General features: G+C 45.3%; 1 protein-coding gene across 4 annotated transcripts in view; it reads left to right on the forward strand.

The window, feature by feature from the left end:
- CDH5 (cadherin 5) overlaps positions 1-19,099 on the forward strand; it is a 243,126-nt gene that overhangs the window by 184,710 nt on the left and 39,317 nt on the right. For all 4 annotated transcript variants that reach the window (XM_078670396.1, XM_078670395.1, XM_078670394.1 and 1 more), the window contains exon 10: positions 9,123-9,231. In XM_078670396.1, the coding sequence (XP_078526522.1) occupies positions 9,123-9,231 (109 nt within the window). The remainder of the gene's footprint in view (positions 1-9,122; positions 9,232-19,099) is intronic.

Here is a 19,099-nt window from a genome sequence, read left to right on the forward strand (position 1 = left end):
TGCACTGATGAATGTTTCAGTGATGCAAAGTGTTCTACCTGACAGTTTTAAAACTGCCCACCTCTCCCTCATCCTGAAGTAATCCACAGCTGATAGTGACAAACTGGTTTGAACACTTCCCTTCTTAGGAAAGGTGTTTGAAAGCGGTGTTGCCTCAAAACTATACCTCCATATCCAGGCCAACAACCATCTCAATTCCTCCCAATTTGGATTCAGACTAAGTTGTAGCACAGAAACCATCTTCTGCAAAATGTGGATGACTCCTTATATACACATCCATTTACAGTTCCTTGATATCTGATGCCTATGTATTGTTAGAATTCTTTTTACACATACCTACACACTGATCTTTGATGTGTGATGGCTACATATTGTTAGCCCTGGTGAAGTCTGTTTGTGTAATTACCTCTTAAGTCGAAACACGTGTTGGCTAATGTGTTGAGAAAGCAGCAGAAAATTGCTGAACATTTTACACAAATAACATAAGAAGACTGAATACAAAGGAAGTCGTTATTGATTACTTTGGAGTGCTTGAGATTTCTTTTCATATTGTGGACTTTGTTCCTGTTGAAGAAGATTTGGTGGCTCTTCTTCATCTTCAAGCACCTGTGATACAATTTGTATTCAGAAATTGTCACTATTTAATCAGATATTGTATACGGTGTTTGTGTGTGTGTGTGTGTGTGTGTGTGTGTGCCAAATGACCCAGCCAACATCTGCCTTTGTATATAGGATTCAAACATGGAAGGGCAACCACTACTAGAATATCAACAACATAAAAAATTAATTTCAATTCATGTCACCCCAGAAATCCAATCTCCCTGTTCAAGAGTGGCTTGAATCCTTCTGTACCCTGAAATGCAAACTAGCCATTGCGAAGAATGTCAAATCTCTAGGCTTCATCCTTAACCTTCTGAAACAAATCTTGGCCATTATCAAAAGTACTCTAGGCCAGCTTGGACTGCTCTGGAATATCTTACAGTTCATTCTTGAGCAAGACCTGAAAACTGTCTTCCATGCCCCTGGCTTATTCAGACTGGAATAAGGGAACTCACCCCTAAGGAACATTTATCACCCCTCGCTCTGTTGTCTACAGTAAACAATGTTTACCACAAAACTTTTTCCCCACAGGGAATTACAACGACCGCGTTGTAATTCGGCATACCATTACTCCGCAAGTCGGAACAACGACTTGCGGAGGGGCAAGAAGGTGTTGGATTTAAAATCCAACACCTCCCTTACTGTCCGCACAGACTGGAGTTGGAATAGTAAATTATACTATTCCAACATCCAGCGCCCCCCTCCGCAAGTCGTTGTTACGACTTGCTGGGTAATGGTATGCGGAATTAAAACGCCGTTGTTCTAACGACCGAATTGTAATTCCTTGCGGGGAAAAAGACGGCATGATAATGAGACATATTTGTGAGTGACAATGTTGCCAAGTCGCAGGGATTCGAGTTGACGAAGAAGTCTAACCGGACCGGTCTACCATTTCTGGGCGCTTAGCTCTGTTGTGTGAGCCAAGGATTAACCCCTGGGGTAGATCTGGAGCATAGGGTGGAGGTTAGCACATATCGGGACCAGCAGCTGGGGGCTGTAGACATTAAATATTTCCCGGGTGCTTTGGGGTCATTGACTTGGAGCCAGACAGCCACTACAGCAGTTTGGACCGCACTGGCCATTGCAGTTGAGCATCTGCTTAGTAATACTCGTAATCAGGGGCGCCTAGACCGCCCTCCATGATTGGGGCGTAGAGTTTAGTAAGGACGACTCTAGTTCTAGTCTTGCCCAAGATTAGTGATGTTAGGAGCGATTTCAGATCTTGGAATAATGTACTTGGTAGTTGAAAGGGGAGGGCTGCGAAGAAGTACAATCATCTGGGAAGTAATAACATTTTAGATATGGCTGTATGTCCCATGGGAGACAATAGTAGTTCCGTCCAGAATGTTAGGGAGGAGTGGGCATTCGCGATCACCCTACCCAGCTTACCGTCAGTTAAGTCTGCTTGTGAATGGTATATTTGCACTCCTAGGTATTTGAAGGAGTCGTAGGACCAGGTGACTGGGGCTCGTGGTAAGTCCGTCCTTTACTCTGGAGTCTGAGGCATCATTGGGAACAAGAGAGATTTGCCCCAGTTCACCTATAGTCTGGATATACGTCTATATCTGGCCCATAGTTCCATCACGCCATGTATCACCACCTAGTTACCCCGGAGGTAAACCAGCCCATTATCGGGTTATAGTTATAAGATAATATGCCTTGGCTGTGCACCCTGATGCCCCCGTCAACTACTCGACTATGTAGTGCACAGGCCAGGGGCTCCATCACTAGGGCAAAGATAATTGGCGATAATGGGCATCCCTGCCTGGTTCCCCTCTCAATGGTAAAGGAGTCAGAGATCATGCAGCCTGTCTTGACACTGGCCTGTAGTGCATTATATAGTAGCTTAATCCATAGTAGGAACCAAGGGCCTATACCATATCCTAACAATATTGCATAAAGGTATTCCCATCCCAATTCGTCGAATGCCTTCTCAATGTCTAGGGAGGTTATCCATACTGGCTCCTCTGTTGTGCGTGCCCAATCTAGCAATGTAAAGAGATGCCGTAGGTTTAGGCTAGTGTTTCAACTAGGTGTAAAACCGTTTTGGTCGGTTTGGAATAACATTTTTGTCACGTCAAACAGTCTATTGGCCAGCTCTGTGCCCAGTATTTTGTAATCTGTGTTCAGGAGGGATAAGGGGTGGCACAAGCCCATATGTAGCAGGTCTCTACCTGGCTTGAGTAATACCACCAGCACAGCCTTGCAAAGTGAGAGCGGTAGTATGTCCTGATCATATGCTTCCATGTATACCCGGTGAAGGAAAGGGACCAATTGCATACAAAATACTGCATACAATTCTAGAAGCCATCCGTCAGTCCCTAGGGTGTTTCCTCTCGCCAGTTGCTGAATGGCTTCGGATATCTCTGTTTCCACAATGGGAGATTATAGGATGGTGAAATGTGCTTGCGAGATCTGGGGACGAGCTAAGTGTTCTAAGAAGAGTTGTAGCACCTGGATGACGTAAGGCAAGGGAGGCCTGTATAGGGAGGCCTAGTATCGTTAGAAGGCAGAGTTAATCTCGGCATGCAAATTGACCAGCCGGCCCTTGGAGGTAATGGAGGTAATGGGTGTTTGGGATGAGTTCATTTTCAATAACCATGCTAACATCCCGCTTGCTTTGTCCCCCTCTGTGCTGTCTAGCCTGATATTACTTGTAGTCTAAAACACACAGCCGGTCAAGACTCATTATATGGGACAGTTTAGCTTGGGCCAGCATGGTATGATTTGTGGATCAGCAGGTGCTAGACGTCCGCAGCGCTGTAATTCCATCTGTAGGGCTTCCAGCTCTATGTTGAGGGACATACGGGTGCCATATACTGCTTTTATTGCGTGTTCACATAAGACCACATTCAATGCGTCCCATTCTATTCCAGCATTTGATGTGGTGCTATTGTTAGCTAGAAAGTATGTTGAGATGGATTGGGATAAGGAGGTGGGTAATGGTACATCTTTAAGCGCTTCTATGGGGAGACGTCACGTAGGGATACTAGGTTTAGCCTTCCCCCAAGTCAGCTGGAGTTGTAAGGGGCTGTGATCTGACAGTGTGCGGGAGAGGACTTCACGTGGGACACCCGGGCCAAGGCCTCATGGGAACAATATATCAGGTCTATTCTTGTGTATAAATCATGTAACCCTGAATAATAGGAGTACTCCCTACTGGTGGGATTTATGCCTCTAAATTAACAGAAGTAAGGAGTACCACCACAAAAAATGCTCAGAGAGCGATTTCTGCGGGATGGTTCACTATCAAAGAGAAGAAAGTCCTTCTTTGTTTATTAATAACCCCTCACTCACCGACCTGGTCGGTGACATGCTTCATCATCGGGGCCACCTTGATGGCCGAGTGCCATCAAGGTGTGCTTCAACACCTGAACTACAGTGGAGCTGGTATGTGAGTGATGAATGTGAAAAAGAAGTGAGTTAAAAATTGTCCTGGTATGACTTGTATGAAAAAACTTTATTCTTAAGACTACTGGACAATAGTAAAATATAAGTGTCGATACAATTAAAGGTTTAGTTATGACCAAGTGTATCTGGAGAATATGTGGTGGGTCTACATGTTTCAAACCGTAATAGGAATTACCGGTTTTTCTTCAGGACCAGATCAAGGAAATGGGTGGTCAGGGTACACTAACACCCTGCCGTGCCTGCATTGCCTTGTGCCTTGACATCAAAATTCGTGATGCCAGGCGAAAAAACAAAATAAAGGTATAACCCGGTAGTGGTTTACCTAAAAAGACCTGTGGAGAGAAAAATAATAATCACAAACAAACTCGTTACAAGCCTGCAACGTAGTGAAGTGACGGAGTCTCATGTCTTCGTGTCTCTTGAATCATCCCATACTACTATTATATGGTTTTATTATAGTGCAATATTTCAGGGGTGCACAGTGCAGCTCAAAGAGTATCGTGATTGATTCTTGGCGCAAAAGAACCCTCAATAACTACCTTGCACACCTATCAATTGTATGTGCTTTTGTGGTAGTGGGCGTAAATTCTTTATTCATTCACACGCATCCCAAAACTATCGGTGCGTGGCTATGCAACACTCACGTCAATTCTAGGTGAGGGGCATAGCAATGTGATAACTGTTTCTTGATCAAACATATGACAATACCAGACAAACACAACATACAACACACAGTAGAGGATGCTTACTCCTAATGAAGGGTCATAGGGCAGCACGGGATGAGGGAGGGGAGGCCTGGGTTAAAAACATATTCTGTAAGGTAAGACATAGAGAGCGTTAGAGTTATTCTCGCTTGCCCGTGAAGGGGACATGAGAAAAGGCCGAGTCACGAGGCATAAAAAGTCCGTGTAGCCCCAGGGTGCGGCGAATCTTTACTTACAGTTTTGCAGGTCAATGGAAGCAGTGTACCTATGCGTTCCCTCCATGCGCCCGTGATCGGAGTGAAAACGGGAACGGTGATAAGAGGGCCGCCATCGCGGATGTTGGGGGCGTGGCCAGCCTCGCGTGGTCACGTCACGCTGTTTTCTACAGAGGCAGAGCGGGGACATGAGTTGCCATGGTTTCATCACCCGTTCTCTGGTGTGTTTACAAAATAGAAACGGTCAAAACACCAGTTTACAAAGATACGGGGGGAGCGATTCAATTAGTGTAGTGTAAAGGGAAGTGGTCAGAGGATAAGTAATTATTTCAGAGTTTTAGCGAGGACATGAGTTCTCATATTTACATCGTCCGCTTTCCAGTGTTAACTAAACATTAGAGAGAGCGTCAATAAACTACAAACTGGTGGCCGTTATTCCAGGGGTATAGCGGGGGCATGAGTTTCCCTGTTTTTACATCGCCCGCTTTCTGGTGTTGACTGAGCAATATTAGACAGAGCGTCAAAAGTTTGCACAGAGAGAGAGGGTGGTAGACAAAAGAAAGGTAGTCATTACTCCAGTAGTATGTCTACTATTTCTAAGGGAGCAAAATCATAAAACTGACTTGTCCTTCAAGTGAATGGGCTTGTCGAGTGGCTGGCCGGTACTAGACCTCCTGGGAGTAAAACCAACCTGGGGTGCCACAACAAACCTGGGTACAGAGGGCATAAGTGGAAGCCTGTCGGTGGTTACAACACATTGGCCCATTGTATATTATCATTAAGACCATTAATGTGTGTAGACAGTCTATACACCCATCTTTGTTCTTTTTCATATAGGCGCTTCTGCAGATTTGGCCCAGTTGGTAGTTGCTCGATGACAGTCCATATCATGTCGTTAGGCGTGTGATTTTTGCCTGGGATTATGCCGTGGGATTTATGCCTCGACATACGTCCTGCAGATGCAGATTGGTGACCCAAGTGTGTAAATGGTGCAACAGGGAAATGGACCGTGCACCTGGGAGTGGGGGGGAGTGAGTGGTCCAAGTCTAGATCTGGGGTGAAATTGAAGTCCCTTCCCCAATAAATCGGGGCTGATAAGTCATGGAGCAAAGCTGGAGTCAGGGAATGCAGAAATTAGTACTTGCCTGAGTTTGGGGCATAGAGATAAATTAGTGATAATGGTAGACCGTCTATAATCCCCTCCAGAATTGCGTATCGCCCGTCCGGATCAGTGCGTGTGTGGAGTATATCCAGTGGAGTCCCTGGTGCCACACATATCATGGTCCCTCTAGCATAACCAGAATAAGTGGCCCTACTATCATTGTCCCTCCAGCGCTTCCGCATTGAGATGAGTGTCTGTGTGGTCAAGTGTGTTTCCTGGAAGAGAGCAATGGCAATCTTGTGCCTCCTCAGGTACTGATAAACCCGGTGCCTCTTGGCCTGCCCTCCTAAGCTGCAGACATTTCAAGGTAATAGAAACATGCAGGTTCCGTGTGTTCCCATTTACGGAGATTTGTTATAGAGGTGAGGGTCAAATGCCAGCATGCCAACATTGTTTCTCCTTCTCACCCTTGAACAAGTGGTCCCCATATGAGACAAGCATTTGTATACATCCTAAGTAGTAGTATGTGTGATTTGGTGGTGCAGACAGTGCATTATAAACAAAAACAATCCCAAACTCCCACTCCCACTCCCAGGCCAGTATGCCAACAGGCGAATGGCCATTAGCACTTAACTGCGATTCAACAGAAGTTTCAGATGAAGGAAGGAAAGAATATAGGGAAAGGAGCAGAGAGAGAAAAGGAAAAGTAGTAACACTGGTGGTTCTGTAGCAGTCACTCAAGGTGAGTGGGGTGCGGTGGCTATGTGGCGAGCTCGGATTGCCCACTTGTGAGAGTTAGTGTACAAAGCCCCGGAAATTCTTGTGCTGCATCAGTCGACCTATCCTTTATAGTACGTCAAGCCTATTATGTTGTCGCCTGGGTATGATGCTGGTTTGCATGAGAGCTATCAAAGTAGGTTGTTTGATGTTTGTGGAGTAAGTGTGTGGGCCGCCACCCAGTACTGCTGTTTGTTGTGCGTCTGCTAGTGATGGGATATCCTCCGATTGATTCTTTGCATCCGACCCGAACATGATGGGGTGGGGGGGGAAGCAGCGTATCTTTCAGCATTCTTTACTGCTTGCGCTCTCTCCCTTGCTGCTTGGGCTTTAGATGGTCCTCATTGTTGTTGTTTGCTACGTAAGCCACAGCGCTTTTGTGTTTGCCACTTCTGTCGAGGTTCGGCTACTTACCCTTTGTTTTGCACTAGCCCATTCAGCTCCGGCGTGGTGCAGATGTAGGTGTTGCCATCATGTTGTATCCATAGGATGACTAGGAATTGGAGAGCATATTTTACATTGTAGTCCCTCAAGCTCTTCTTCACGTCGAGGAAAGAGGACCTACCTCTCTGCACTGTGATTGTACAATCCAGATATATGTGCACCGTAGCATTTTCGATCTGCCATGGGCCGTGAGCTCTTGTTACCTCCAGTATATGATCTCTGTCGCAATAGTTAAAGAGTCCCGCGATCACCGGCCTTGGAAGGTTTCCCGGGTGGGAGAGGCCACTCGGAACCCTATGGGCCCTCTCAACCGAGAAAAATGTTGATTGTTTGCCCTGGAGGATCCCATCAGCGAACCACGTTTCGAGGTAGAGTTCCATGCTTTGGCCTTTAATGCGCTCAGGGAGACCTTCTATTTGTACATATTTCCTGCGCGATGTGCCTTCCTGGTCCTCCACCGGGCTTCTGAGATATTCCACCTCTTTTTGTAGTGTTCTGATGTGCTCCTCTGTCGCCTTCACAGTGGGCATCAGGACCGCCAACGTCGACTCAGAGTTCTCAACACAATCTTTTCAATTTTTTGTGATCTTAATGCATGAGCCCCATTTCAATTCATAATGTATCTATCTCGGGGCCCAGGGTGGATTTGATGTCCAGGACTGCCGCCATGAGTTCTTTGAAATTATGTGAATGGTCTGGTAGAGTCTCTGGTTTTTGATTTTTGAGCTTGGCTGGCGGTCTTCCAGATCAGGTGTGCCCCCCGCCTGGGTCGGGGCCCTGTCCAGTTTGTTTTTCCTCATCTTGTAGGGGGAGGTGCTGGGATTCTGCAGTAAATTGGGGAATCGAGGCAAGGGTGCCAATCAGTGTAGGTAGCGCCACCTCGTCGTACTGCCAGTGGTGTCAGGTTGGGCCCACGGCTTTATACTCATTAGGAATCTCTCAAGTCACACTGCAGAGTGCCCTGTGCCTCCCCCAGCCCCTTGATATGAGCATGTTACTGATCAGTTTCACCATGTTGCTCAGATCCCTGCTGTATTGGCGCAGGCTGTGGTCTACTGAGGTGTTGTAACCATATAGACAGTTGATTAAGCTGCTTCTTTGCCAAAGGGGGTGGGAGAAGATACAATGGCTTGTTTTTATCAAGTTGATGTTCCAGGACATAGGCCTATCTGAACTGTGGGAGAACCAAGATGAATCCAAGCTAGTCTACTGATAAATGAGCGCTCTAAGTAATACCTTTGGGTGCGAGAGATGAGGAAAATCATGCCTGGTAGCCTGACTGATGCATTTCTAGACTGTAAGCCTGCCCCTACATATGAATTATTTCTGAATGTCATCCCTGGGTGCCATGCTAAGCAATTATTTCTGAAATTGAGCTATGGTATACTCCCTGATAAATCTATCAATGGGAGATGTCCTTCATGCAATCAGGAAGTGGAAACTCTCCATCTCGCCATCTTTTGTAGTGCATATGCCCGCCCACGTGGGAAAAGGCTCAAGCCACTATGTCAGCATCTGGGTTTAAGGTAGTATACACAACAGTCAAAGTTCTGCACACAGACACCAGTGAAGTAGTTGTTATAGCAGTATTCATAATGCTGTGTCTATTTATGATGACAATGTATTGCTCATTTTATTGTGGTTTTATGGATATTTCATCTGAAATTAATAATGAGTGAATGAATGAAATGGGGAATATATGGATTGTTGTTTGAGCATATGCCAATAGGATACTGTATGTGCCATATTATCTCATTAGAAGACATTATGGCCAATTATTAGTTGTTACTGACTAAATATGCAATGATGATGAAACAATAAATGAGTGCACTAGTGTTTTTCTTTAATACAATGTTTGCCTTCTTCCAGGTCATTCTAAATATTTCTGCCATTGATAAAGATGAAATGACACCAGGAACTAGATTCAGATATACACTAGCATCGAAGGAGAGTAATTTCACAGTTCAAGATAATGCCGGTAATGTATACCTCTGGTGTGAGAGACTTGATATGATATCATATGGTACTATTGTTTAACATCCAGGATGCACATGACAGAGGAGCATTGTGAAATGAAGGAGATGGGTGAAAAGGAAACAGAAAGTGAGGATTAGAAGGAGACAAAGAACAAATCTTTGTCCTCTTCCAATCCCTATCACCTGGTTCAAGCCTTCTATCCTTGGAGAGAAAGAGGTATTGGGAGTGAAAGGGTTTTTAAGACCTGGGCTGCTCCTCCTGACCTGCCTCCCACCTACCTACCTCCCACCAACAGAAATAAGAGGATTGAGCTGGTGGCATGGCAAGGAGTTAGCTGAGGGAGATATACCTGCATTAGCCCTTCATATGGAACCACTCATCAATTTGATTTTTTGATGGACCTGGTACTGTCTGGGGAATCTCTCCGAGGTTATTCTGTTATCTATGGGTAATCTGTTATCTATGGTGTGTCATTAGTGATGTCACACACATATAAACGAGGCAGCCTGTATGGAAGCAACTGGCTATCTCATTCAGAGGCTTTCTGGTGCCCAGAAGGGACTAGCCAGTGTCAAATTCCGTAAGAGCGCTCCAGTACCTGGAGGAGTAAAATGGCCACCATGCATAGGGGGACATTGGCTCAAAATACAAATAGATATGTAATCAGGGGATACTAGAGACACCCTTAAATGAAGTATATATATATATACATCAATATAGCAGCCAAGGAGTTAAGACCACTCTTCCCTAGGTCTAGTTAGACAACATGTTTATAGTAACCTATTACGGTAGACTGTACATTGGTGTTTATGTACAGTGCATAAATATAAATGTGCTACTGCTGTTTAGATATTACTGCCCTTTCTGATATTGCACCATATTCCTATGGCTTTTTAAGACGATTCAACTGCATAATCTGCAATGTGATAACAATTGTCTTCAGATCGTCAGTCTGCATACTGCTCTTTACTACAAGCACAAGCTGGGAGAGAGGTCCTTAAGACCTATTCTTCTGTTCTACCTAACAATTACTAAGCACACAGTAAAGAAGAATAGGACTTTGCATAGCTTTCAATAGAGATTTGGGAGAGATATGCCACTGTGAATGGCAAAATGTTTACCCACACAATTGTGGAATGCTTCATCATTGGGCATTTCCAAACTTGGAACTCATATGGACTCAAATGGGCAATCACTAAAAGCTCGGGAGCGATGGGGTTTGTGTTGTTTTAGAGGAAGAGAAGATCACCCAGTGACAGAGAAAAGAAATGTTAAAACACTCTTCAGTATCCCTAAGTATTATTAAATTGATGGTACCTTGACTGGATTAAAAGGTTACTAGAGAAGGACTGGGGCTATTAATAACCAACCTTCTAACTAGGTCTGCATGTTTTGACAGTCTACTCAAGCCCAGTGGGTCTGCAGCTTTTTTCAAGACTGATTCTTTTTAACTGACTCTGGCTAATAATAGGAAATACCTTTGTTTAAAGTTGGCATGCCACAAACTACTATCGATGAGGTTACCAATACCAAAAAGAACAATAAGAGCCACCTCATAGTCCATTACAGTCCTGGTTATGTATTTAGTCCTTTGCAATTTTTTCTGCTAATATGTCATCTCTCTTCCAGATGTGAAATAAAGTCAATTTCAGTCCTTGTCAACTATAGCAAAAAACATATTATCCCAGCTGTTTTTCCAGCATCTACTCTGCCCAGTATAGTACCTTTTATTAGTTGTGAACGAGCCCTCTTTGAACTCGGTTATCTGTAAACCTCATTAGTAATGAATGATAGACTATCTGGGTAAACTATCATCACAAACATCTTCAATTTAAAAAATGTTACAATATGCGAAGTAATTCATATTTATTAATGTAAACTATGTGCACAAAGTAAAAGTTCCTTTACCATTCCCCAGAGTTATGGTCACAAACAAATCTGCGTTTAAACAACCAAGAACTGTTGTTGTAAGTTTATTATTAATTATTATTTTTCGGAGCGAACTTCTTTTTTAAATAAAACTTTACATTTTCTACACACTCACTCTACCACTTACAGGCCCACTCAGACACTTATGCATCCACTCACTCACCCACTGAGAGACAAATCCATCCATTCACAGACCTTCAAAGATACTCATGCACCCACTTACAGATTCCCACAGTCACTCCAACAACCACTTACACAGCCATGTACACACCCATACAGTCACTCACACACCCACTCACAGACCCATACAGCCACTCACAAACTCACTCACACACCCACTCTAAGACCCATATAGCAACTTACACACCCACTCACCTACCTATTCGGCCACTCACATAGCCACTCTCAAAGGTTACAGTTAGGAAATATAATTTTAAAATAGTTGAAATTCACTGGAAAAAAACAAAGGTTACAGAGTCTTTATAGTTAGGAACTAGAATTTAAAAAAACGTAGAAATTCACAGAAAAAAGCAAAGGTTACAGGGACATTATAGTTAGCAAATAGAACTAAAAAAAACCTTAGAAATTCACTAAAAAAACAAAAGGTTACCGGCACGTTATAGTTAGGCTCAGATTTCACTCGTACAAAACCATAGAAATTCAGCACTTATAGTTACCTGAGCTAACTATAACTTACACCCCCGCAACGCACTGCTACGACCTAACATATTATATAACTCATGACATGGTCGGTGACATCACTGATGACATCACTGATGACATCTCAAATGACATCATCCACAGAACTACTCCCACACCCATTAACACTCTCATACAATCAAACACCCACACAACCGTTAACAAACCTATTCACAGACCCATACAACTACTGACACACACACTCACTCACTTATACAGCCACTCACACTACTCACTCACCCATACAGCCACTCACATACCCATACAACCACTTACATACCCACTCACGTACCCACATAGCCACTCACACAACCACTCACCCATACAGCCACTCACACAGCCATTTACTAATCCACAAAACCACTTACATACCTATTCACACATCATTAGAAGTACTGACATGCCCACTCACACGCCTATACAGCCACTCGCACAAATAGCTACTGTGCAAAATAGCCACTCACACGCCCACTCACATACTCATACACCCACTAGAAGAGCCACTCACTTACCCATACATCCACATCCAATCACTTATCCGTAGAGCCACTCACACAGCCACTCATTCCCCTATATAGCCACTTACACACACACTCACCCACCCATACAGGCATAGTCACTCATCCATAGAGTTACTTGTACACCCACTCACTCACCAATACAGCCACTCACTTACCCACACAGCTACTCACACACCCATGTATACATCCATACAGCCAATCACACACCACCTTACATACCTATACAGCCACTCAGACATTCACTCACACATGGATACACAGTTACTCATATAATATATGCTAGAAATAGTATCACTCATTAGTAGTACACAAAGTAAACCAATTCAACTTTTGTGATAACTTAGTATATGTGTTTAGCTTGTAGAAAACACAATCACAGGATGATGTCATCAGTGATGTGATTTAAAATGTCACGAATTATGTCAAAGACCATGTCATGAGTGATGTTATATGTGAGGTCATAAGCAGTGCATCTGGGGGGGCGTGCATTATAGTTAGCTCAGATAACTATAACTGCTGAATTTCTATGGTATTGTACGAGTGAAATCTGAGCCTAACTATAACATCCCTGCAACCTTTATACACATACACACACACACATATATACATGTATATGTATGTATCTATGTATTATTTTACAATTTCTTTGATTACAAAAGCCTGTTAGACAACTAAACCTGTCAGGCTCCCCTACATTAGTCGACAGCTAGGTTTTGCTAGCAGAGGTAACAATACTTAAACCATTGCTCTCTAAGAAAATCTGTGCATGTAACACATTACCTATGTATAGGCTTTAAGGTAATGTTATAACAATCCATCCTTAAAGGTCAATTGGTTTTAACATATGCCTTTCACAGTGTATGGCATCCGACATAAAATGTCCTAAGGAAGCATTCAGCGCTATTGGTTTTATCATAGCTTCTCACCATAACCAAATCACGTCTACTGTATTGAGCTTAAGCTTTCCCACAAGGTAGCCATTAAGTATATATTCATAAAGTTACAAATACTGACAAATATGCAGTTGGAAAACTGGTCTAGAGTCCCTCACATGAGTCCAATAGGGATTCTCAAACACAAATCTTCTTCCCCCAGGGTCATCAGAGGGGTACCCAAGACCCTTACCTACTACAGCAATTGATGAGATTCATGTAGGAAAATACATGTGTACAGATTTTTACAGAGTGTGATAACAACCTATTATTAAACACCTATTTTCTTTAACAAAATCTTTTCACAAGGAATAAGTCAGACCTAGCACCTTTGCTGTGAGTTTTTAACAATAAGCAAATCAGAACTATGGCATCTGACCTAACTTTTCCCAATGAACCGATTAAACCTATATCCATTATCAGTGACTGTCACTATTATTATTATTATTATTATTAAGCGTTCTTATATAGCGCTCGATTACCCGTAGGCATCTCGGCGCTTGCCTTGGGAACCCGTCCTGGTTTTTCCCTGTGAGATACCCGTACTGGGCATCCCCAAGGTGAAAGCCAGGCATCCCGCCGCGGGAGGGCCGTAGTGGAGATTAAGCAAGCTAATGCCCAGAGCTGCAGAGTGTGAACCTGTGACTCGAGTAGGCACCGAAACGAGAATTATCGAGTCCGTGGATATTTGGGCTCAAGACCCTGCCGCGTCGGGAATTGAACCCTGGTCCCGGGTCTGACCTCTGCTTCAGGGTCTGCCGCCTCTAACCAGTGAGCCACACTTCTCCACTATAACCAACTCAGGTATGCTGCACTGCACATAAGTAAGCAACCACCGGTGCATGTGGTTGGTTGATTGAAGTGAGTGTACGGTTATCCCTGTTTTGATTAGCAGGTAGTTCATGCGCCTGGGGCTAGACCTGGCAAAGTATAGGATTGCAAATAAATGGCTCTCCTGAGTCCCGCCATTTGTCTAAGAGTGTCTGAGAAAAATGGCTGATTGGGCAGGTGCGGAAGAAAGACATGTGCAAGACTCGCTGGGATGTTAAAGTAGCGGATGATATGCGGGCATTAGTGGCGATGCTCAATGAGCTGCTGAAACCACAAGATGTGAGACCCCTCTGTATTAGGAGGGAGTGGATGGGAGAGGGGCGGCTGAACAATAGGATAGTGTCGCATAAAATGGAAGATGCTACAAGAGCATATTAGTTGGGAGCAGCAGAATTTGTGTCTTGTTATACATATGTAGCCTGATCAAGGTGGAATGTACAATGGCAGACAGATACCATATTGCTAATGTTACAGTGGTAGAGCGGGGATGGAGAAACCGTGTTTTGGTTGTGTACTCCATATTGTCATGCGAAACGAAAATGTCTACAAGTTTATATTCTTGTATGTGAGAAAAAACATTAAAAACTATAGAGAAAAAAAGTATGCAACCATCTGCATACAATCATACACTCCTGATTGATGGGACTCTATGTCACAAAACACTTGTCTAAAGTCTTTAACATGTACAATAACAATGCAATCTTAAAAGCATATTTGCTTTAATAAAGCTTTTCCCAATAAACAAATCAAGTATACGGCATTTTTGCATTTGATGATGAATAGATCAGACCATTGACCTCTGACATACCTCAATGAATCAACCAGGCCTAAAGCCTTGGATATTGGCTCATCACTATAACCAGCTCAGTCCTGAAGGCACTTACCTGCCAGCACACCGTGAGGGCAACGACCATCATTCCGCTCCCAGTACCGCCGTGAGGGCAACGGCCATCAGCCTGCTCCCAGGACCGCCGTGAGGGAAACGGCTTCCACAGCGCGCCGGACCCACCAGCAGCAGCGGGAGAACCACAACTCCCAGCTGCCCCGGCTAGCCTGTGACGCGGCAGACGCGCCCGGAGGTGCTTGAAATCAGCGGAACCCCGCGAGTCGCGCACGGGAGCTGCCCGGGAGAAGCCCGGGACAAGGGCGGGGCAGTCTTTGGCAGTAGGAGGCGGGGCGGGGCCACCCCCTTAACATCACATCATCCGCGAACAATGGGTAAGCGCAAGAAAATTCTGACCTGTGACGATGAGGGTAAAAATGCTAAAATGCCCAGACACTCTAAGTCCATATTGTCATACCTCTCATCTGCAGTGGGGGCCCTCACTAAAGAAATTGCTAGTGCTGAACGAGAACTGGGTCTGACTCTGCCTGGCGTAGCGGAGTCACCCACTCCCGAGTTGCATTCAATCAGTTCAGTGGGCGTATCGAACGTGGCTCCCCCTATACCTTTGGATCCCGTGGTAATCATGACAATTAACCCCGCACCCCCGGCCACAACAGCAATCCAGCCTAGTACTCCTGTTGCGCCATCGCAGCCTCGGCAGCAGGCAGCCCAACCACCAAAGGGGGTCAGAGGTAAAAAACCCACAACAGCGGGCACTGCTACCAAACCGCCTGACCCTTTTAGGGACCAACTGGAGGCTCTTTTTGTAGCCAGAATTGAGCCATTGTTAGTAGGGATCGCAAAAGACATCGTTGCTACATTGAACTCATGCCTGTCTGATCTCCTTAAGAAATGCGTTTTGGTGGACAAAATCATTACCTCCCATCCTTCGTCCATGGAGCTGCCCAAGAGGGGTACACTGCCCCAAGACCCTGGTGTGTCAGGAGGGGCAAGTTTTAGTTCCACAGCCCCGCTCCAGGGGGGAGAGGGCATAGTCCCCAGAGGGCAGTGCCCCCAAGTCGCCCTACCCGCAAGCCAGGCGGGTCTTACATCCATTGCTCCCCCACGATCGCAATCAGCCACGTTCCCAAGTAGGAAACTACTACCAAGCAAGTTCAACTTAAGCATGCCCCCGGCTGCCGCCCCTCTGGTCGCAGTGTTCATAGGAGTGCCACCGCTTAAAGTGGGAGAACGCGAATCCACCATTAATCTTTTACATAAAGCAAAAACCTGGTGTCCTGATTCTTCTAGTGGGGAGGACCCCTCAGACTCGCCTATTTTTGCAAGAAGGGTGGGGTGGGTTGGGAAAAAACCCAAGATCACTGAGGGGGACTTCGTGGTGATAAACTTTAATAGGGCCAATGTGGCGGATAAACTGTTCTGGGACGGTTCTGCTATAACCGCTAAAGACCATGTGAGACCAGTACCCCTGGGATTCTTTTATTCTTCTTCGGAGAGAGTCTATGCTAGACATTGTCACCACACAACGAGTTCAACCCTGATTTCACGACCAAGGGCGGGCACCGCTGTGGACACTGCCAGGGGTTCCCCTCAAAGCCGAGTTCAAAGCACAGATCCCACACTGCTGCCATTGCCTGATCAAAGGGTCGGTGTTGTACCATCAGCCAGCGGGATAGTCACCAGTAACCGCTTTGCACCCTTATCAGGCCAGGAGGGCATGGAGAAAGTCGATTGACTACTAGCTCCTGTGCGGTCCCATCCAACAGGATCTCGCGAGTGGGGGGAGGCTTTGGTATGTAAACTCGTTAGCTGGAATGTGGCAGGCATCAAAAGCAAGGTAACAAACGAGGATTGGGTGGGTATGGTCCGTGGATATGAAGTCATCGCCCTGCAGGAGACATGGGATACTGCAGATAGTTTCTGGCTGGACGGCTTTACCAGCTTTGTCAGTGCTGCAACTCCAAGTAGATCAGGTAGAGCTAGGGGAGGTCTTATAACTCTTTTTGCCCTAAAACTTAAAGGCTCCTTGAAACTGGTTAACCATCCCTGCCCAAATCTGCTAATAGTCGAAAGGTTAGTTTCCCCTTCTATGAGCACTTTTTATATTAATTTTTATAATTCAATGAATAAGGACACTGGAAATAATAGTATTCCCAGTTTAGACTCCTTTTTAGTTTCTGTCAGTCAAAACACACGTTTTAGCTATGAATTCATCCTCTTAGGGGATTTTAATATCCACCCATGCAACGGTCTCTGTGGCTTAATGAATGGCGGTGACCTTGGAGGGCCAGAAAGCCCACATTTTGAGCACACTACTGAGGGAGCTGAGTTAGAAGACTTACTGGCCAATCATAATCTCTATGAACCTAACTCACCCGAAGGCACTACCAGAACCTACACCTTCAAAGGTACCATCCCGGGGTCCATTATTGACTACATATTTATGACCCCTGGGATCCTAAATAGAGTAACGTCATACAATACGCTGGTGTCTGTACATAGCGACCACAATACGGTAGTAGTGGAGGTAGCCTGGGGGCAGTATATGGGGCCTAAGCCCCAACCACAAGAGCCCCACACCACAGTACGTCCAGTGGACCAGGGGAGAAGGCTTAAGTGGGCGAGGGTGGCGCCTGATATTTTTTACGCAGCGCTCCTACCTAAAATCAATAGCTATCTAGAGGTCTGCCAAGACACTTCGTCCCCGGCCAATGAAATTAAGGGGGCTTTTGAAACAATTTGCAACCAAATTGTGATTGACCTTTCGGTCAACACGAGGATGGGAGCCAGCAAGTACCAGCGCTGGTTTGATGCAAGTTGCTCCAAAGCTCACAGACGGTTGATGCTTGCACTCAAGCATCTACCAAGAGACAAGAACAACATAACTCATCTCAGGAAGCAATACAAGTTGGCCATCAAAACCAGGAAAGAGATGATTAAGAAATTAGCCTGGGTTAACCTACTGAATGTAGACATTTTAAGGGATAGTAAAGAATTTTGGAACATTATGAACCAGCCCTTTTTCTCCGAAACACCCAATTCAGATATGGACTGTGTGATTCCGAATGAAAAATGGATTAGTCACTTTAGTGCAGTATATGGTGGGGAGTGCATGGATTATACCCTCAGTCCATCTGCTGCCTCAGAGACTATCCCCCTCACCTTCAATATAGGAGAAGTGGAAAAAGCCATCCATGAAACTTCAAAGAACAAAGCACCAGGCCCTGATGGGGTGCCGGCTGACCTCTATAAGTTCTCCCCCGGTCTCTGGGCAAGAGTTCTGACCAATGTATTTAATGCGGCCACTAACTGCTTCCATCCATCTTCCTGGGCAACCTCCATCATTGTCCCAATCTTCAAGAAAGGCAACCGGGATGACCCAGGCTGTTATAGGCCCATATCTCTCCTGGACCCTGCCGTTAAGATCCTAGGCAGAGTCTTGTTAACAAAGCTGAGGGGGAGTATAGAGAAATGCGGTGGGCTGGCCGACATCCAATACGGGTTTAGGGAAAAGAGGGGCACAGTGGAACAGTGCTCCAATTTACACCTTCTGATCGCCAAGTATACGGTCGCCAAGGAGGGGTCCTTATTTCTAGCATTTATGGACCTCTCCTCGGCCTTCGATCTGGTGAACAGATCTAAGCTCTGGGCAATGCTGCTGAAGATTGGGATAGACGGGGCTCTGGTCAGATTCATGGCCTCGTTACATCAGGATTTGTCTGCTAAGGTCAGGGTCACCAGGGAGGGAAGATGCAGCCCCCATTTTAAGTCCATGCGTGGGGTACGGCAGGGCTGCATATTAGCCCCCCTATTGTTTACCATATATGTCAACGGCCTGGGGAGGTGCCTGGAGGAGACTGGGGGGGACGTTCCGCGTGTAGGAGAAGCTAAGATCCCTGCTCTCCTATACGCGGACGACGCAGTCCTTATAGCCCGCACAGGTAATGCCCTACAGAGTCTGCTGCATGCATTTGGTACCTTCATGGATGGCTTGGATATGAAGGTCAATGCTGGCAAATCCCACACAATGATAGTTTGAGTACATAGGCGCAAAATGACGATCAAAACCTTTAGATGTAAGGGCCAAGAGGTCTCCAGAATGGTAGCCTT

Source organism: Lissotriton helveticus, chromosome 12 (genome assembly GCF_964261635.1).
Source record: "Lissotriton helveticus chromosome 12, aLisHel1.1, whole genome shotgun sequence".
Taxonomy (NCBI): Eukaryota; Metazoa; Chordata; class Amphibia; order Caudata; family Salamandridae; genus Lissotriton; species Lissotriton helveticus.